General features: G+C 38.8%; 2 protein-coding genes and 1 long non-coding RNA gene across 15 annotated transcripts in view; 2 read left to right on the forward strand and 1 right to left on the reverse strand.

Moving 5' to 3' along the window:
* Positions 1-4,191, forward strand: part of MBOAT2 (membrane bound glycerophospholipid O-acyltransferase 2) — an 86,589-nt gene extending 82,398 nt beyond the window's left edge. For all 10 annotated transcript variants that reach the window (XM_085574538.1, XM_085574539.1, XM_077782417.2 and 7 more), the window contains 2 exons: positions 1,925-2,076; positions 2,583-4,191. In XM_085574538.1, the coding sequence (XP_085430664.1) occupies positions 1,925-2,076; positions 2,583-2,805 (375 nt within the window). In that variant the 3' untranslated portion in view covers positions 2,806-4,191. The remainder of the gene's footprint in view (positions 1-1,924; positions 2,077-2,582) is intronic.
* The window catches only part of LOC144246078 (uncharacterized), a 34,939-nt gene extending 22,552 nt beyond the window's left edge, over positions 1-12,387 (reverse strand). Inside the window, exon 1 of the long non-coding RNA XR_013339762.2 lies at positions 12,255-12,387. This is a non-coding gene — a long non-coding RNA (uncharacterized LOC144246078). The remainder of the gene's footprint in view (positions 1-12,254) is intronic.
* Positions 12,388-12,696: 309 nt separating this feature from the next.
* Positions 12,697-18,017, forward strand: part of KIDINS220 (kinase D interacting substrate 220) — a 72,520-nt gene continuing 67,199 nt past the window's right edge. For 3 of the 4 annotated variants that reach the window (XM_021525442.4, XM_021525444.4, XM_021525445.3), the window contains exon 1: positions 12,697-12,852. The gene's annotated coding sequence lies outside the window, so the exon portion shown is untranslated. Of the gene's footprint in view, positions 12,853-15,147; positions 16,008-18,017 lie in introns of those variants that run through there. The other variant, XM_085576316.1, reaches the window with a different exon arrangement.

Below are 18,017 nucleotides of genomic sequence, written 5' to 3' on the forward strand. Positions count from 1 at the left end.
CTGCCAAGAAATCTCTTACTGTTCTGCCTGAGAAAGCTGTGTAAGAACAGAGACAGGTTTATCAGTCACTCAGTGGAAAAGAGGAGCAAATTACACATCAGATCAGAGGAGCATAACAGAGCACTTCTATGTTGAAAGAACCTGGGGAGTGAGAAATGAAGCAGACTGCTCTGTGGTTGCTATAATAGTTGGGGAAGGTGGTACTTCAGATTTAGATTGCTACTACAGCAATAAAACAAATGCTTATTTTTCTTCACAAGATATGGATATAGTCCTTGTTTGACAGAACTGACTCCTTTCTTTACAACAGATACTGCAGTCTTCTTCCACATCTGTCACAGGGAACTTCTTATATTTATTGGGCAGGGGCTGGAGCAAAAGCCAAGGTTCTGGGACAGTTCACAAATAAAAGTTGTTTACTTAGTGAGATGAGTCCAGTAAATTGGAGTGCTCACTGCCCTTCATCCTAGGGTTCTCTAGTAGACTATATTGTATTCATGTTTCATATGTATCGATCAATAGGCTAGTAAAAACATATTTTGAGTTTCTGTATCAACAAGTACTTAATATTGAGTAAGATATGTTAGAGCATATTTTTTATTTAACTCTACTTGTCTTTAACTGCAAAGCTTGGCAGCACTGATCCACATTTTGTTCTGTTATGCCTAAGCATGTATCCAACTTATTTTACTGCCTTCAATCATTACAGATTTCATAACGGGGTGTTTACTAGTGGCAGCCATAGATTTCTGTTAAAAGTTGTTCTCCAAGTCCTAAAATACAAGATTACAAGACATTTTGTGAAGCTTCATCTGGGTTCTACAGAACTCAGGAACAAGTCCTTGCATGTGACTATAGGAATAACTAGAGGGAGATGGCAGAATGAAGGGTATGTAGCTAGAATTACTTGTTTGACTTAGCTTAACTAAGTAAAGACTGAGTGGGAATGTGGTATCTATAGGGCAATTAGAATAAGAACAAGAAGAAGGGTCAAAGAGGGTTTTTAACATAAAGACTTAAATCAGCAGGAGCTAGCTTTGGATATGTTCTTTGGAATGAGGAGCTCTAAAGAAACGGAGGGTTAAGGAAATTGAACAGTGTACTGTAGTGTGCAGCTTTTCAGATAGCACTGCTTCAGTGCAGGTGACCAGGAAGTGGCAACTGTGCTATCAGTTTGGGGTCAAAGGCTGAATTGAGCCCATCTTGGTTTGTCAGCATGTAAGAGTGTGAGCAAGGATAATGCTTCAGTCAAATGAAGGAGAGGCAAAGATTTACCAATGTCTTTGTAATTACAGACTTACATAAAACTGAGCACAACCCTGTGGGATTTGGGTTTTTAAAATATTTCTGGTATTCAATCTTATAAGCAGAATTTTAGAACAAAAGAAAATTCAGCACAGAAATTTGAGTAATTTTATAATAATCCAACTTGATAGAAGTTAAGACTTCTGAAATATGTAATTAGAACTGTAATTAGAATTAGAATTTTGTATATTCTGATAAATACCCTACTTGCCTTAAAATACATTTTATTAACAAGCGTATAAAAATAGCTTACTATATAGAAGCTTTCATCAGAAACATTCTGGCTTTTATTTATTCCAACCCTCTATATTTATGGAATGGCTTGGTAGAATGCAGTGTCTGCCTCATTCATACAAGCACTCTAAATTTGCATTGGATTTAGGGAAGGATTAATTTACTTAAATTCTGCTTAAATTGATAAATGCTGAAATTCCCATGCTGAATGAATTGCAGGGAATTTGAGCCAATTCTTGTTGAAGTTACTGGGCATTTTGAATAGTTAAAATATATTTGACCAAACTATAGCATGTAAATTCATCCTGTGACTTTTGTGTCAATGCAACAAACTGAGCTCTCAGGGTTTATTCCTCAGCTAATTTAGTATTACCTGCTTTTTCAGATAAGAAACAACATCAGACACTATTTTGTTGACTCTCCTGCTGTTAAACTATGTTATGATATTGTAACATGGATGGCAACTCAAGCAGCAATAAGTTACACAGTCGTGCCGTTTGTACTGCTCTCGGTAAAACCCTCTTTCACCTTTTACAGGTAAGCACATTCTACCTGTTTCCTTTTCTTTCACTTGGAATAGAAGTATTTTCAGTGGCAGAAGATATCTGAACCTATTTTAGTGACACAATTCTAAGACTGATTTGTAGCTGAGTGAACTGTATTTCTAGTACTTGAACAGTGTGTCTTGTGTTGCTCACACTTTCCTCTCATAATAGACCTTTTTTTCAGGGGCAGGGAAAAAAACCCAATCAAAAACAAACCCAGGGGGTACCTCTGAAATTACTAAATGCCCTTGAACTGTTTTATAGTAAGACTAGATATTGACTTCCCAGAAATAACTTGTGAAAAAAGTTGAAAGCAGACTTCTGTTCACTTTATACCTTGTTACAGTCCTAAATAATGTGAGGGAAGACTTAATTTCTGATTTCCCCCTTATTTTACTTTTCTTAAAGGAAATATTAATGTTTTCATATCTTATATGCAAAGTATATCTGTTAGATGGTCAGAGTTTCATTGATTTATTATTTCTGTTTGTTTTTTAGCTCCTGCTATTTCTGTCTTCATATTGCCAGCATCCTGATGTTGTTGGTATTTCCATTGAAAAGAACTCAAAAAGGAAGTAAAAAGCATGAAAGTGTCCAGCCTGCGTGGCCCAGAAAACTAGAAGAAGAAAGTCTTTTGCAAAAGAACCATTATTCCACAACAAATAATAGTTTCAGTCAGAAACAAGAAATAACCTGCAGATATCAAGCATTAAAACAGTGATTGAGGAAATACTATGATGAATATATTTTGTATGTTTTCAGAAACCCATTTTTAGCACCTTTTAAAGGGGTTTGTATTTGTTTGCAAAGATATTTAGTAAGAAAAGAATGCATTACCTAGGAAAATCACATACAATAGCAAGACTGGAAACAAAACAAATTAACCCCTCCCATGCCATGTCCCTGTGGGTCACGCCTTATATGAAGATATTACCATTATTTCAATGGGCACTCAGGACTTGCAACGTATGTCCATAGGGTCATATGTGTGCCCTTTGCTGAATGTACGTTGTGTATCCCAAGGCACTGATGGGGTGGAATAAAATTGTGTCAGTCTAGGATTAAAATATGGAAATTAATTTTTCCAACTGAGTGAACTTGCCTTAAACCCTCTATTTACTGAAATATAGTTTCTAAGTGGGTATTTCAAGTTTGATTTTTTGTGGAAGGTATTTCAAATATATAACACTATGTGCTATAAAGAAGATAATGAGAGGAAATACAAATCCACTAGAAGACTTTGGAGTCTTTCAAAGGGAATTGCAATAAGCATCTCAGTATTTGGAGGGTTTTCTTATCTCAAACTATTAGAGTACATTACAGATCTGTAAACATTGATGCCAAATTATAGTTAGGTTTCTTTGATAAAGAGTATAATTACTCTGAATGGATTAAAATGGCCCTTCTGAACGGATTAAAAACACCTGAAGATTTACATTTTCCAGGGATTGATAGCTCTGATGTAGGTTTCTTTTACTTTAAAGTACCTAAACCCAATAATACACTGCCAAGTGGGCTTTGCAGCCAGAGGGGGAAAGACAGCCACAAGGCACAGAAGACAATGTGCAAGCACTGGGATTTCAATGAAAGTGCAGTTTTGCCCTTAAATACCATAAATACTTGTTCTAGAATAGAACTGTTTTACAAAAAGTAATTTTTAATACTTAAAATTATTTTGAATTTTCAGGCATCAGTTAGTTGATGATGCTTTCAGTATAAAATAGCAAAATTACCTTGAAGCTCCAGCACATAGGTAGTCAAACATGAAATGACTATCACAACCAATTTCTGTATGCTTGATAATTGATGAACCTTTATCCAAAGAAGTGTGTGAATTTGAGGAAAAGCTTTTTCTTTGAATTAGAATTTTAGATGCAAATTTCATGTCATATTTCTGGGTAACATAAAGAAAGAAATCCTTCAGAATATCTGACTGTCTGACTCATGGAAGTGTGTCAAGGAAACAATGTAGTGGTTATATCTATTTCCAATCATTTATTTTGATGATGGTTAGTGCTAGAGTACTACTGTTAAAGGGCTACATTTTAATTGCATATATTCTGTATTTTCATATAATTTTTTTAAGTAAACACAAGCTGTTTATCCATGTGGGGTTTATTCTTAATTTTAAAGCAGATACAAGATAATAGCAGAGAAAAATAATGCAGCTGGTTGATTAATAACTAACAAATTATTGAGAAAATTTTGTCATAATATTTTGAAACCTAAAGTTTTCATCAAATATCTAGCTCCAGTTGGATGAGTAGTCTTACTACCAGAAGTGCAATGATGGATATATCCCCAGCTTTGGGGATATTGCCATGCAGAAATCATCACAGTACTCCCTGAAGGACTATATCCTAAGTTAGGTCAGAGTTGTTTCCTTGCTGTCATAACTCTCTGGTCCTTGGCTCCTTGCCTAAAACTCTGGGAGGAAGAGGACATAACTTCCCATATATGTAGGTTAGCACTAATTAATCTACTCAGAAAGGGTGAACTGAATATGAAATGAGAGTGGATTAGTCTGTTCAGATGAGGAGGGATGTTCATTGTTTCAGTGACAGCTGTATTATCTTTAAGATAAAAAAATCTGACTTCTAAATCCTTACTTTGATTGCCCAGGTAGACTTCCCCTAACATGGGGTTATGGTAGTCATACACTTCTTTGTCACCACATTATGGTTCTTTTTGTTAATAAGTAAGAGTATGCTAGTTTGTTTGATCATCCTTGTTAAATACAGAATCAGGAAAGACATTTTTTTGCATTCTGCACTTGAAGGGGCATTTACATAAAGGAACAGAAAAAGATTTGCACATTTCTGGGTGGGTAAGTAGAAATAGGATTGATTCTTTCAGCATTGGTTACTCTTGAACTTAAAGTCATCTTATTGGTGCAGTCTCCAGAACTATTTAATTGCATGCCATGTGATGTGTTATTTTCTTATTTATCTTCTCATACTCTTGATTTATTGTTTTGGCATGTGTGCTGTGGAGGCTTACTAATTCTTCTTTATGAAATATGGAAACAGTTGTAAAGGCTCCCAGAAAGTGAGCAGATACAGGGTAGTACAGACTGATACTTCAACATGAGTGAATTCAGAGGTACAGTTTTTTCAGAACTTCTTTATGTATGGAAGTTGAAACAAGGAAGAAAATACATTCATACTTTTGCTGAACACAACTCTACATACTTTCATTGAGAGCAGGTGGCAAAATACAGGTTTCAAGACTGGACATGACTTTTTTATTTCTGATTTGAACTCATTAAGTAATTGCACACAAGAAAATTATGACAATTAATTATGCACAGAGTTTAAGTATAGTGTCCTGGAATTTACCCTTTAAGTGCCACTGTTAGGTATTTGAACAAAAATCTGCTCTTCATGAGAATGACTTCTCTTGAGGACTGTGGAAAAAACTGGTTTATTTTAATGGCGGCACCCTGATTTTAGTCAGACTGGGGTTTTGATGTCTCTTTCCCTCTGCTTTACTCATTTTCTGCCTTGCTATCACACTGGATCCTTTTTATCCATGCAGTCAGAAAGTCAAGAGCAGCCAGCCCTAATGCTTTAGATAATTTTTAGGTTTTACACACACCATTTGTTAATACTGAATTTGAAAGGATGGCAGTGATTTTTATTGCTCTTCCTGACAAAAATTGTAGAAAGTATATTTCCTATAAATGTTTTGGACATGAAGGAAACATGGTTTTAAAAGTATTCTTTCACTTATTAAATAATGTATATCCAAAAGTAAAAGTGTTTCCTGTATTGCAGATCAGCACACTATGAAAAGTAAATGCAACATATCATTCATAAGTTTATGGTGCTTTGCAGATATTTGCCTATTGTGAACAGTTCATTCAGGCACTTAATGAGTTAATGTTAGTTGGTAAATGTAGTCACCCCGATAGTAACTATTTGCTTGCTTAATGTTTTTTAACTTTTATGATTCTGTATTAATGAGAGAGATATATTTTACATATTTAAATAATACTTTCAGTGGTGCCCACTACTGTAGTAATCAAAAAGGCTTTTTAGCTTTGCAGTTACAGATATGCCCTTCTTAGTTGGGAAATGTATTCTTCCCTGGTCATTCCTTAAGTTGTCATGTAGACAAAATTTCAGTCATTGGTGACATTTGAAAATGTATTACATGTAAAAATATTGGTATGCATTTCAATAAGTTCTTGATAACAAATCATACTTTAGTGAGAATAACATGAAGAGACCTTGGTATATTCCCTGTTCTACACTGATATACGGTATAAGTTTTACCAATATAGTAAATTATTTATTAGAGGAATTTTACACTGAAGAACTTGTTCTGTTTCCCCCAGGGGAATAAGTAATATTAAAATAAATGCTAGGCTTATATGACAGGATGCACATTAGGTAGTTTTGCCTCTTTTGATGGCATTGATTTGGATAGTGGTTAAATGTCTTCTGATGCAGAGGAGATGTTTGAGATCATCACCTCCTGTCTAATTCATATCAAAAGTAATTTTAACAAAATTTAGATTTTTTTTTCTCTCAAACTTTGCAAATGAATTGTTGACAATTTGTTTAAATACATGGTCAAATGTGTCTTCACGTTTGTATAAAAATGTGTAACTTGCTTACATGTGAACTTTCACATGTTCAACTTTATAAGTTGGCCTTGAAAGACATTTAAAAGCACAAATTACTATAATTTAGGCTTTCATTTCCCTTATCTTTAATTCTTTCACTTTGTAATTCTAATTGAATTCTGAAATTAGGCTAGAGAATTTGATTTTCATTGGAAAATTTGAAATACTACCATCTATGTAGAAAAGTGATCAGTGTTAGAAAAACAGAAATAAATTTGAGGATTTTAATATGATGTAGACTATGTATAAAAAAATACACATTAGTTCTGTGCTGATTCATCACAGCATTTAACTACATGATTGACCTTTATGTATTTATTTAGGTCCAATAATACTCTGAACTGCACTTGGTGTATTTTTAAATTTTCCTGTTTAAAAATCAATTGATAAGTATTTCAGTAAGTATTTAAATGCTACTCTGAATAAGTAAGCAGGCACTCTAGGGAATTGAGCCTACTCTCATAAGATTACCAGGTCTGTCTGCACCACAGCTAGTTTGCACTGTCCATCTTCATCCTCAGAGTCTTGGTGGAAAAGGATGGCAGTGGAGAAATCTCTGGTTAGAACATGTTCCATCTGTGCCTGGAAGGCTTTGCCACAATTCCTGCAGGGAGCTAACCCTGTGTGCAGAGCTTGGCAGAGGTTCTACTTGCTTGTGACCCAGGCTGCAGCTGCTCTATACTACATCTGACTGGATTTTTGACATGTTTGCTGTTCTAATCTTGATATTTTGCAAACACCATGAAATCCAGGCATCCACAAAGTCTCCCTGCAAAGTTACAATAACAAATACTGCAACACTTGTTTATTATGGTCAAAGCTAAATAAAAAAAAGATTTCTTAAAAACTTGTTTCAGAATGGGCTTTTTGTAGTTTTTTTACAAAATCTAACCACCAAATGTATCCATTTTCATCACATTAAATATTTAAACCACAATTTTGCTCAGTGTAGGTATACAAATGTGCAAAAGCAAATATTGCCACTTTATCATCATTTGTGCATTAGCTGTGTGTCCAGTGACTTAGACCTGGTTTTGGTTGTAGATGGTTTTAGATTTTCTGAACCCGTGTACATATCCATATAAACATTGCATAAATTTTGAACTGAAAAACTGTGTGACTTCAGACTGAGGTCTGAGGTAGGGCTACTTCTGGTTTTTGTCTTGTTAGTGACTCAGTCCAGCACCTTATTCCAAGCAAACCTCTTGGCAAAAGAGACCTCTGCACAATCTTCTTCCTTCCTTTTGTTCTCTAACGGGAAGGTACCCCAAGCTGGATTTTCATTTAGGTTTCACTGTAATACGTCATATGAATAGATAGCTGGGGTCCATGCTTTAGCCAAATTAGACTTGAAAACAGGGACAGTGTATGTATTCTGAAACAAATAGAGAAAATGGGGTGCCTAGAGACTGGTAATCGGAAAGTGCAACACTGCTTATTAAAGGTGCAACAATTACTACAATAAGTTAAGGAGTATTTGCCTATGCATCTTTTGCCTTTCTCTGTGTTTTTCAGTTCTCTTTACATCTTTTCTTTGTACCTTCTTTTGTCCAGTGGTGTTGACTATTTCTGTGGAGAATCTGCTGATGTGTCTTACTGTGACAAAGGTGTCAAAATGCTACAATAGTAATTAGGTAGTTACTCTTAAATCCCAGACCTCAGATATGTTCTAGATCAGTTAGAAGAGAACATTCAAAATGTATTGGATGAAAAATAGTGTAAGATGGGTAATATAGCATTATTCAAAGATGTTGTAATAAGTTATTCAATTTAAGAATTTAAAATATGGAACTTTATTCTTTCCTGCCTTGGTTACACATTCAAAGGAATAGGTTTACCTCAATGCAGAAGTAGTTATGCTTCCAACCACCCGTATGTAAAGGTGAGAGAACACCCCTAAAAGTGGATAGCTACAGTATTCCTAAATTTGCCTTTCCTGGTTCAGATTATAATACATTGTCAGTGAATTTAATTTTTATTATTCCAAAATATATATTTTTTAAAAAGTGTTATTTTTCAACAAATCCATAAACTAAGTGTTGATGTATGGTAAAATTAAAATACCATTGTTAGTTACACTGTGATTGTGATATTTTAATAATTACTTATTTCTAATTTGTCTCAGCAGTGCTGCAGAAGCAGCATGCTGTTATGTTTTAAAGGTGTTTTTAACTTGCCTATAAATGTTCTTTTCTAATTTGTGTCTTTAAATCTGATTAAACTGTAGTTTAAAAAAAGTGAACTTGTTTTACTAAATTCTTTGCTGTCTATCTTTAGTGAGTGGTGAAGAACAAAGTTATTTTAATGCATTTTATCATTTTAGATTGCTAAATATACATTGCATGCATTTACACTTATTTGGAATGTTCTAGTTCAAAATTACATTTATTTAGTTTGTTTTGTAGAGCTTATACACAAGTATATGTATATAATTATTTTTCAGTAGAGCTAGTGACCAGAATTATGAGTCTAGCCTCTTGTTAGTTAGGAAAGGTGCTTAAGCAATTTAAACCCTCCATCTGGGAGCATGTTGCTACCCAATGAGTGCTACTTCTGGATATGACAACTGGGGTGTTTTTAGCTTGAGAAATGGAAACCTCATAACTGAGAAATCAAATTTGGTGCTTTGCAGAAGCTGTTGCTTTAATTGCTGGTTCCAAAGCAGGGCTAAATGTGTACCATACGTGCAAGTTTTTCGTCTTTTTGAAACTCAGCTACCAGGACTCTGATCAGGCAGTTTCTTCTGTTGGCTGGTGACAGTATGTCAAAGCTGGCTGAGACTCCTGGACCTGCAGGTTTTTACCATGTAAACTTAGATTGTTGGAGAAGATGAGAGATATTAGGTGTCCCTACTAAAGAGGGGCTGTTTTCATCACTTCCTGTCTCACAGTGAATAATTTTCTCTCCGTGTTTAGAATTCTCTTTTAGCAAGTGGTATCACAGGAGATGAAAATACTTGCCATTCCAACACAGTGGACTACAGACGCATTTTTAGAAGGTCTGGTGTTGTCATTTTAACCAGAAGTTAGACTTCAATGGAAATTGCCTTCTCAAATACGCATTCACAACAGAGTCAGTCAGAAGTATGAAGTGTCCTCATGAACTCAACACTTGCATTTAGTGAAAAACTAATTTGAAGATATTAAAACACAGCTTTCTGCTACTAAGTGTTGTAAATTGTTAAGTTGCTGCACAGAAGGAGTCATAATTGAGAGCATCCTGGAGCCAGCAGATATTTTCTTGTGCCTATAATTAACTTAGTTCCATCTCAGTAACTTCCTGATAACATGCAGGATGTATATAGTAGCAAAGGAGTTATTTCTCCATGTGGGCTGCACATGATTTTTTCAAACTGAATAAATAACAATTGCACCATGTTTCACTGCATATGTGAATTAGTCACTGGTGGGAAAGTGTTGCTCCTCATCTAAGCATAGGGTAAAATTTAGAAGAGCACAAGGATGTTAGTAGCTGGATCCATCTGTAGCAAAAGTGCATGATTGAAGGACTGTACAGAAAACTGCCTTTTCTGCCTCCACATTCACAGTGTTTGTACAGTTCCTTTTTATGCAGAAGGGAAGGAGCTACTGTTTCTGCCTGAAATTTGTAACTACATGGTGAGAACACTGTGATATGGGAATAAGGATTTGGGTGATGGGAGATTATGAAGTGAGATACTAATACACATTTCTGTATAGTGTGCAAAAAGGGTAACCTCTTGAAAATGTTTAAAAATCTATAAACCTTAAGAGGCTAACACAGGCAGTCTTGTTAGACTGGTTTCTCTTAGGTGCACAAGATTATATGGGTGCCTGAAGCATCAGGACCACTCTTCCTTGAGTAGTGGCCCTTATGCATATGTTCAGGTGGTGCAGAGAGCCCTTTTCAGCCCCACATTAACTGCAGGGACTCATCCTCCATTTGTTCACATTCCTTTTCTGCAAATTAGTGTAAAGAAGGAGAATGTGTTTTATGTACTTAATTTTTCCCAGTTTTTCAGCTGAACCAATGTTTTGGTGCAAGATTAAATGGATTTAGCTTTTGAATTTCACTGCTTGTGCCTTTGCTTTGTATTAACTTTAGAGCAGGTAAGGAAGCTGTATATTTTATCAGGACTTTAAGGTCACTGGAGAATTCCTGCTTAAAAAATGGCAAAGCCCTTGCTGCATGGTTTCTGGTTTATAAGTATTTGGGGTGTAGAGCAAGCCCTATCAGATGTTTCTTTAAGAAGGAAAGAGTCATGGCTCTTTACTGAGATTGAAGATCTCAGTGTTGTAAAGAATTATATGATTGCTTTGACCCTTGAAATTCAGTAACCTTAGAAATATGCAGTACTGTGGGTACTATGCTCCTTTCCCTGGCTGGTTTGTTGCCATCATTGGTTTAGGCAAGGTTCTGTGATCTCCTGGAGATATGTCATTGCTGTAGTCATCAGACATCATCTCTCATCCAGTTGTCCATATGAATTAAACATATCCATTATGGATTTGGACTGTGCTGAAGATGGAAATTTTAAAAATACCCACGAAGCTACTTGGACATTGGGCTCTGGGGAGTCTGCAAGAAGTTGGTAGGTCTCAAGGCATGTGGTGGTATTGAAAAATGTGCATTATGTCAAAATTATCTTAAATCAGGATGTACTTGATATTTGGTCTTTATATACTTTTAAGTCTACTCAGCAAGAAAGGAGACATAATCAGTAGAAGAGACAGCAGCTAGTATCCCTTAATCAGGACATCCTGGAGCTAACAAGTAAATCAAGACGTTGATGTATGTCTATGTATATGTTGCCACCTTGGCAAAAGACTCAAGGTCCATGAATCCTATAGTTGGTCTATCTTCATTATTATACTAAAAAGCTCTCATGAAGTTCAGAAAGACCCTGCCCAGGTGAAGACCCTTCCCCTGAGCATGCACAGAAGTCAGCTGGGATTATGTAACTTGTATGAAAATGACAAGCCAGCCATAAAGATGGAGCTGCACTTGGGAGGTTACGGACACAACTTCTGTGTATAAATCACAGAAGCACAAAATATTCTGAGTTGGAAGGGACCCATCGGAATTATCAAGTCCAACTCCTGGCCGTGCACAGTACAACCCCAAGAGTCACACCAGGGGCCTGAGAGCATTGTGCAAACCCTTGAACTCTGTCAGCCTCGGTGCTGACAACTTCCCCAGAGAGCTGGTTCCAGTGCTAAGCAGTCTCTGGCTGAAGAACCTTTTTCTAACATTCAGCCTCAACTTCCCAACTCACCTGTTGCTGTTCCCTCAGGTCCTGTCACTGGTCACCACAGAGGAGAGAGAGATCGGTGCCTGCCCCTCCCCTTTTCCCAGACCTGAAGCTGTAACTGCAATGAGGCTTCTCCTCACTCTCTTCGCCAGACTGAATAAGACAAGTGACCTCAGCCACTCCTGGTATTTCCCCGGCTCAAGGCCCTTCACACAATCTTCTCTGCCCTTCTTTGGACGCTCTCTGACAGCTCAATGTCTTTCTTATACTGTGGTGCCCAAAACTGCCCCCAGGGCTCAAGGTGAGATACCTTTCCGCGGCGCTGCTTTCCAGCCTCTCGTTCCCCAGTCAGTCCGTAATCAGGCACCAGTTGTTTACTACCTCTTCCCTGTTTCCATCAGAAAGCAGCCGGGGCCCTGCAGGGCGGTGCCACCCCCGGGTTGCCCAGCGCTGCTCAGCCGCGCCCCCTCTGCGCCGCCCCGCGCCGGGCCGGCGGTGCCGCGGCGCTCCCGGGCAGGGCGGAGCCGGAGCCGGAGCCGGTGCCCGCTGCTGCCGCCGCCCGCGGCGCCGGTGCCCGCTGCTGCCGCCGCCCGCGGCGCCGGTGCCCGCTGCTGCCGCCGCCCGCGGCGCCGGTGCCGGTGCCCGCTGCTGCCGCCGCCCGCGGTGCCGGTGCCGCTGCTGCCGCCGCCCGCGGTGCCGGTGCCGGTGCCGCTGCTGCCGCCGGGCGCGGCCGGAGCCGGGCGGAGCCGCCCCGCGCGTCACGGCCGGGCGGGCGGAGCGCCGCGGCGGAAGATGGCGGGCGCCGCCGGGCCCAGCTGAGCGGCGCTCGGAGCCGCCGCCTCCCCCCGTGCCACGCTGCTGCTGGGCCCGGGCAGCCGCCGCAGGGGCCGAGTGCGCCCGGCCGTGGGGTGAGTAGCGGCGGGACGGCGGGGGGCACGGGCCGCGGAAGGGCAGGGGAAGGGCACGGGCTGTGGGGGAGGCGGCGCTCCGCTGCCAAACAAAGGCCGCCGGGGGCCGCTCCGGGCGGGCCCCGGGGAGGCGCTGGGCTCGGGCGGTTCATGGCCGCTGTGGCCCGCGGGGCGCTCCCCTCACGCCCCGGTCCCCTCAGTGCCGGGCCGCGGGTCGGGAGCGGCGGCGCGCCCGCTGCGCTCTGCCCCGGGCATCCCGGGGCTCCGGCGGCGCCGTGCGCGGGCGGAGCGGGCTCGGTGTGGGCGGCACCGCCCCGCGGGGCCGCGGGCACGGCCTGGGCTCCCCGGCACCCCTGCCCTGGGGTGGGGAGCCTCGTGTACCGTGTTTCTCTCTTGTTGACTCGGAAAGGTAGATGAGGGTTCGACTCGCCCGGTAAGTTTTTGGCATCTAGTTTCGAAGGTAAAGAGTAGCAGAATGACTGAGGATGGGAAGGACCTCCCCAGGTCATAGGGTCCAGTTCTTCTCCTCTAATAGGGACAATAAGAATGGATCTCCCGGACCGTGCCCAGAGGGCTTTGGTGTGTCTCTAGGAGGCTCGGCAACTTCTCTGGGCAACTTGTGCCAGTGCTGGGTCTCCCTCTCAATAACAAAGCGCTTCCTGATGTTCAGACAGAGACTGCTTTGAATGCAGAGAAGGGTCTGGGGCACAGATCCTGTGAGGAGAGGCCAAGGGAATGCCAGGGGTGTTTAGCCTGGAAGAGGAGACTCAGGGATGACCTTATCACTCTCTACAACTATCTGAAAGTAGCCAAGTGGGGATCAGCTTCTTCTCCCAGGTAACAAGTGATAGGACAAGAGAATGTATCCTCAAGGTGTGTGGAGGGACTTTCGTCTTGGATATTTGGCTTCTCAGAATGAGTGGTTAGACATTGCAATGGAGTGCCCAGGGAGATGCTGGAGTCACTGACCCTGGAGGTGGTTAAGGAGAGACCACTTAGTGCCATGGTCTAGGTGACATAGTGGTGTTCAGTTGCAGGTTAGACTCAGTGATTTCTCAGAGGCCTTTTCAGTTTAATTGGTTCTGTGTTTCAGTTTCTACCCATTGCCTCTGGTCATGCCATAGGACATCACTGGAAGAGTAGCAAAATGTCTTAAAGGTCTTTGCCACTTTGCATATATGCTTAAAAATTGGTTGGAAAAGTGATTTCCTCTCTATAACTTTGGGTAAAGGATTAATGGTGGAATAATACAGTAATATGTCTTCTGCTGGAAAAGTGTTTGAATCGTTACCTGATTAATTACTTGACACTCCCCCCCACCACCATCAAACAGTAAAGAAATGGACAGAAAAACAGAAGATCTTAATGTGTAAGAAAACCCATCTTTTGTCTACTGGATAGGCATCTGTTCTTTGTTCTGCCACAGTGTTTATTTAAATTTAATTGGTTATTAGGTAATCAATATCTGCTTGAAATTCTGTGTGACCACAGCTTCTGAAATGGTGCCATATTAAAGTTCTGTATCACACCATTCACTCTTTTTAAGTGGAAAGCACTCCAAAAGATAATTTTTTTTGTCATATTGTTTCTGTGACTAACAAACCTTTGATTTTATGATACAGAGAAACGTGTTGGCCATATGAGATTGTAAGGTGCGATTGCAGAGTTTCTTGTGCTTTTGTGTATTTTGTATAGATTTTGACAATTGTTTTGTATTGGTTGGTATAATTTTAAGAAACCCCTTAATATTGGAAACTTACTGTTTGCTTTCTTTGATCTGATGTATTTAAAACCTGAAATTGTGATTTGTAGGACTGAGCACCTTGTATTTTGTTTAGGAACTGAATTTTGTCTTAGAATTCAGATGTTCTTGGCAATATGTTACTGTTCATTGACCATATTTAAATTTTGTCTCGAAGGTGGACAGATTTTTCTGATAAAATATAAATCCTCATGTCAGCTACTTCACACATTATTTTAACTGGTTTTTTTAACCAGGGTGGAACATAGGCATGTCTAATAGTTGCTATCATCTGACAACCAGCCCTGCATTTTAAATATCAATTTACATTTTTGCAGTCTTTTATATGTAATCCCCAGCCTCTTTTGTTTTATTAAAACAAACAAAAAATCCATCACTACAATATTTGGAAATGGCTGTTGCCTTGAGTCCATAAGGTAGAAAAGGATTTGTGTATTTCCAATTTCTTCTACTTCTTACTGTGTGCAGATTTGATGGTTACCGTAGAGACCTCCTTTTGTGCCATTTTTTTTGGTTATATTGGTTTCTGGTCTCATAAGAACAATGCGTGTCTAGCTGTAGTTCACTTTTTGTGTCTTTTGGTATTTTAGGATTACACAATTATGTTCTTTGTGATAAAGTAACAAAAAATAAGGTAATTTAAAAAAATCTCACCTGGATAACAGAAATGTGGTTAAGAGAAGTAGAATAAATATTCCCAGATAAATATGGAAAAGCAGAAATGCAGCATAAGGTCATTAGTCACACTGGAATTTCAGACACTGGAGAAGAAGTGTGGGTGTAGACTACTTATGGAAACTTAGATTTGTTATTTCTCTCTGACTCTGGATACCAGAAATTAATATTTTTAGAGACTCATTTCAGCTGTTCTGAAAATTTCTTCTTTAAACAGATTCCTGGTTGACTCAGTCCCAATAGAAAGAATATTTTAAGATATTTGCCACTCTGTGTGATGCCTGACTGTTCATGTGTAGGAAGTATATCAATTTAGGAAGGGATTTCAATAAGGTGTCGTAAAGGCTGGGCAATGCTTGTGTTAGTAAGATTCTGTGTACTGTAAGTAAAGGTGATGTTTCAGCATGTTTTCAATTTCTTTACACCATCATAAAGCATAAAAATGTGTGAGAATATGAAACTGGCTTATGTTAGTTTTTTATAGTAAATTTCATGTGTACAATTCTTATGTTTCATGTTCTTTTAATTCTAATTTGAAAAGATGGCACTTCCAGTTCTTAAGGGTGAAATGCTGTGCATTTACACATTTGATTTGTACGTGCTCAGATTTCAGCAGCATAATAATTATTTCCTTTTATAGTTAGCTGAAAGATCTGCCGCAGTGTTGCATGTTGGGAAGGTGGCTTTTGTGTCTGGAAAAGGAAGGAGACACTCAAAAGTAGGCAACAGTTTCTTCATTGTATGATGAAAACTGCAAATTTAATGTCATTACTATCTTGACTTTATTTTTTTTTGTTTTCAATAGGTGTTCTCAATAATGCTAGAGTTGTTGACCAGTTTTGATATTTATTCGTAAAAGGTAGCTGTTTGTACAATAAAAAAAAATGCAGAAGATCTATGTAAAAATTGTTAGAAAATTTTTGCTAGAATTTTTGCTAGAAAATAGTTGGAAAATTTAGTGAGTAATATTTCTTATATAGTTAGGAACTCATTAGAGGTTCTGAGAATACATAAAATAGCTGCAGATTTGGGTTATCAGGACCTCTGCTGTCAATACTGCTGTTGTTGAGACAAACTGTTTTTTTTTTTTTAATTGACAAATTTTTGCAGTCTGTTGAAAACAGTGATAATGTTTGTCTGCTTCAGCTGAGGATGCAAGAGCCTTACAAAACCAGGTTAATCCCTGTGCAAACACTGCCTTCACCTGAGCATTTGTGCACTTTATATGATTTCATAGTTCTTGGTGTGTTATTAGTTTTATAAAATATCAGGATTTGCTGCTGAAGGGCATTGTGAGATTTCCAAGCTTGAAAGTTTGCATTGTGACTAAAGAGCAGGTTTTTTTGCACTGGAAATTAGCTCACTTAGGTGGGAGAGAAAAAACCCATTTATCCTTATTGGAAAGGGGATTGGTTTCCAAATAGAATCCTGGTTTTAACTGAAATTTTTGTTATAGGTTGTGCAAATATTTCTGCTGTGTCAAAGAAAGTAATTGTGTTAATTGAGCAATTAAGGACCACTTATGTATAGGATGTTCTTGAATGATACTGGTTTTGCACTTGTATTTATGAAATTTGGCAGGGATGAAGTTCTCATCCTTTAATTTGGTCAAGGGTAAGACTTACAGTTTTCTTTTTTTCCAGAGTTGTTTGAAAACCATATGGATATATATTTCAGGAGCTTTCTTCATTAGAGGGACCAGAGCAGAATTACTTCTCTAGCCAGCAACTGTTCCTCAGAGTCTTGCTTTCAGTTTTTATGATTATTTAAAAGAAAATATGAAGCATTGGAAGAAATCACACTTTAGTGATCAGCACCCCTTTGAGTATGATGCCTAATTTTCATAACATAATAACATACATTTTGTATAATAAAAAGGTGGAGTGTGACTGCATTCAGCTGATGTTGAGTTGCTGTCATGAGTATATAATGAACAGACCCAGTCAGGCTTATTTTGGGCATGTTCTTTGTTCTTGCTGGGAAAGAAATAAAGCAAAGTTTCCAAAAACCTTAATACCACTATTTTTAAATTCATCTTTGTTTCTGGAATGATGGGGAGAGTTTTGTTTGTTTGTTGGTGGTTGTTGTCCCTAAACTGTGCTTTCCTAATTCCCTCCAATGATGTTAATCTTTAGGATGCTCTAAGCTTGCCTGAAAAAGGGAAAATAAAAGCATGAGGATATAAAATGCATAATTATAATATTTGATCATGTGATTCTTGTTTTTATAAAATAGACTATTATTAATTCTAAAAAGGGGATGTTATGTGACAGTGAAACACAGGGGACAAGAAACATTCTTGGATATGTTACACTGGTGTAAATCTTTTATAATTTATAGAAGTAACATTACCATGGAGGTTATAAACACATCTCTAGACATGTTCATTGGCATCAGGTATTTTGCTGTCAGTCAGAGGTTTAAGCTGTCCCTAAGGATTCAGCTCTGCTTGAAGACAGAAGCTGCACTGTCGCCAATTGGGATTTCTGAAGCAAGCTGGATGCTTATCTACAGTGCAGCAGGGCTGCCTCTGCCTTTTGGGAATATGCCCACAGGGAACATCAAGGGAGAAATCTTACTTTGAGGAAGAAGCAATGCTGAATACTTTCTTTTCACACTAGATAAGAATTCATTAGTGAAGTTCTGATAGCAACTGCAGAGTATAAATCTTTTGGGGAGAGATTTTTAGTAATGTTTTGGGGATGTTCTTAATACAGTTCTCAATTTA

Source organism: Lonchura striata, chromosome 3, assembly GCF_050655825.1.
Source record: "Lonchura striata isolate lonStrDom1 chromosome 3, ASM5065582v1, whole genome shotgun sequence".
NCBI lineage: Eukaryota > Metazoa > Chordata > Aves > Passeriformes > Estrildidae > Lonchura > Lonchura striata.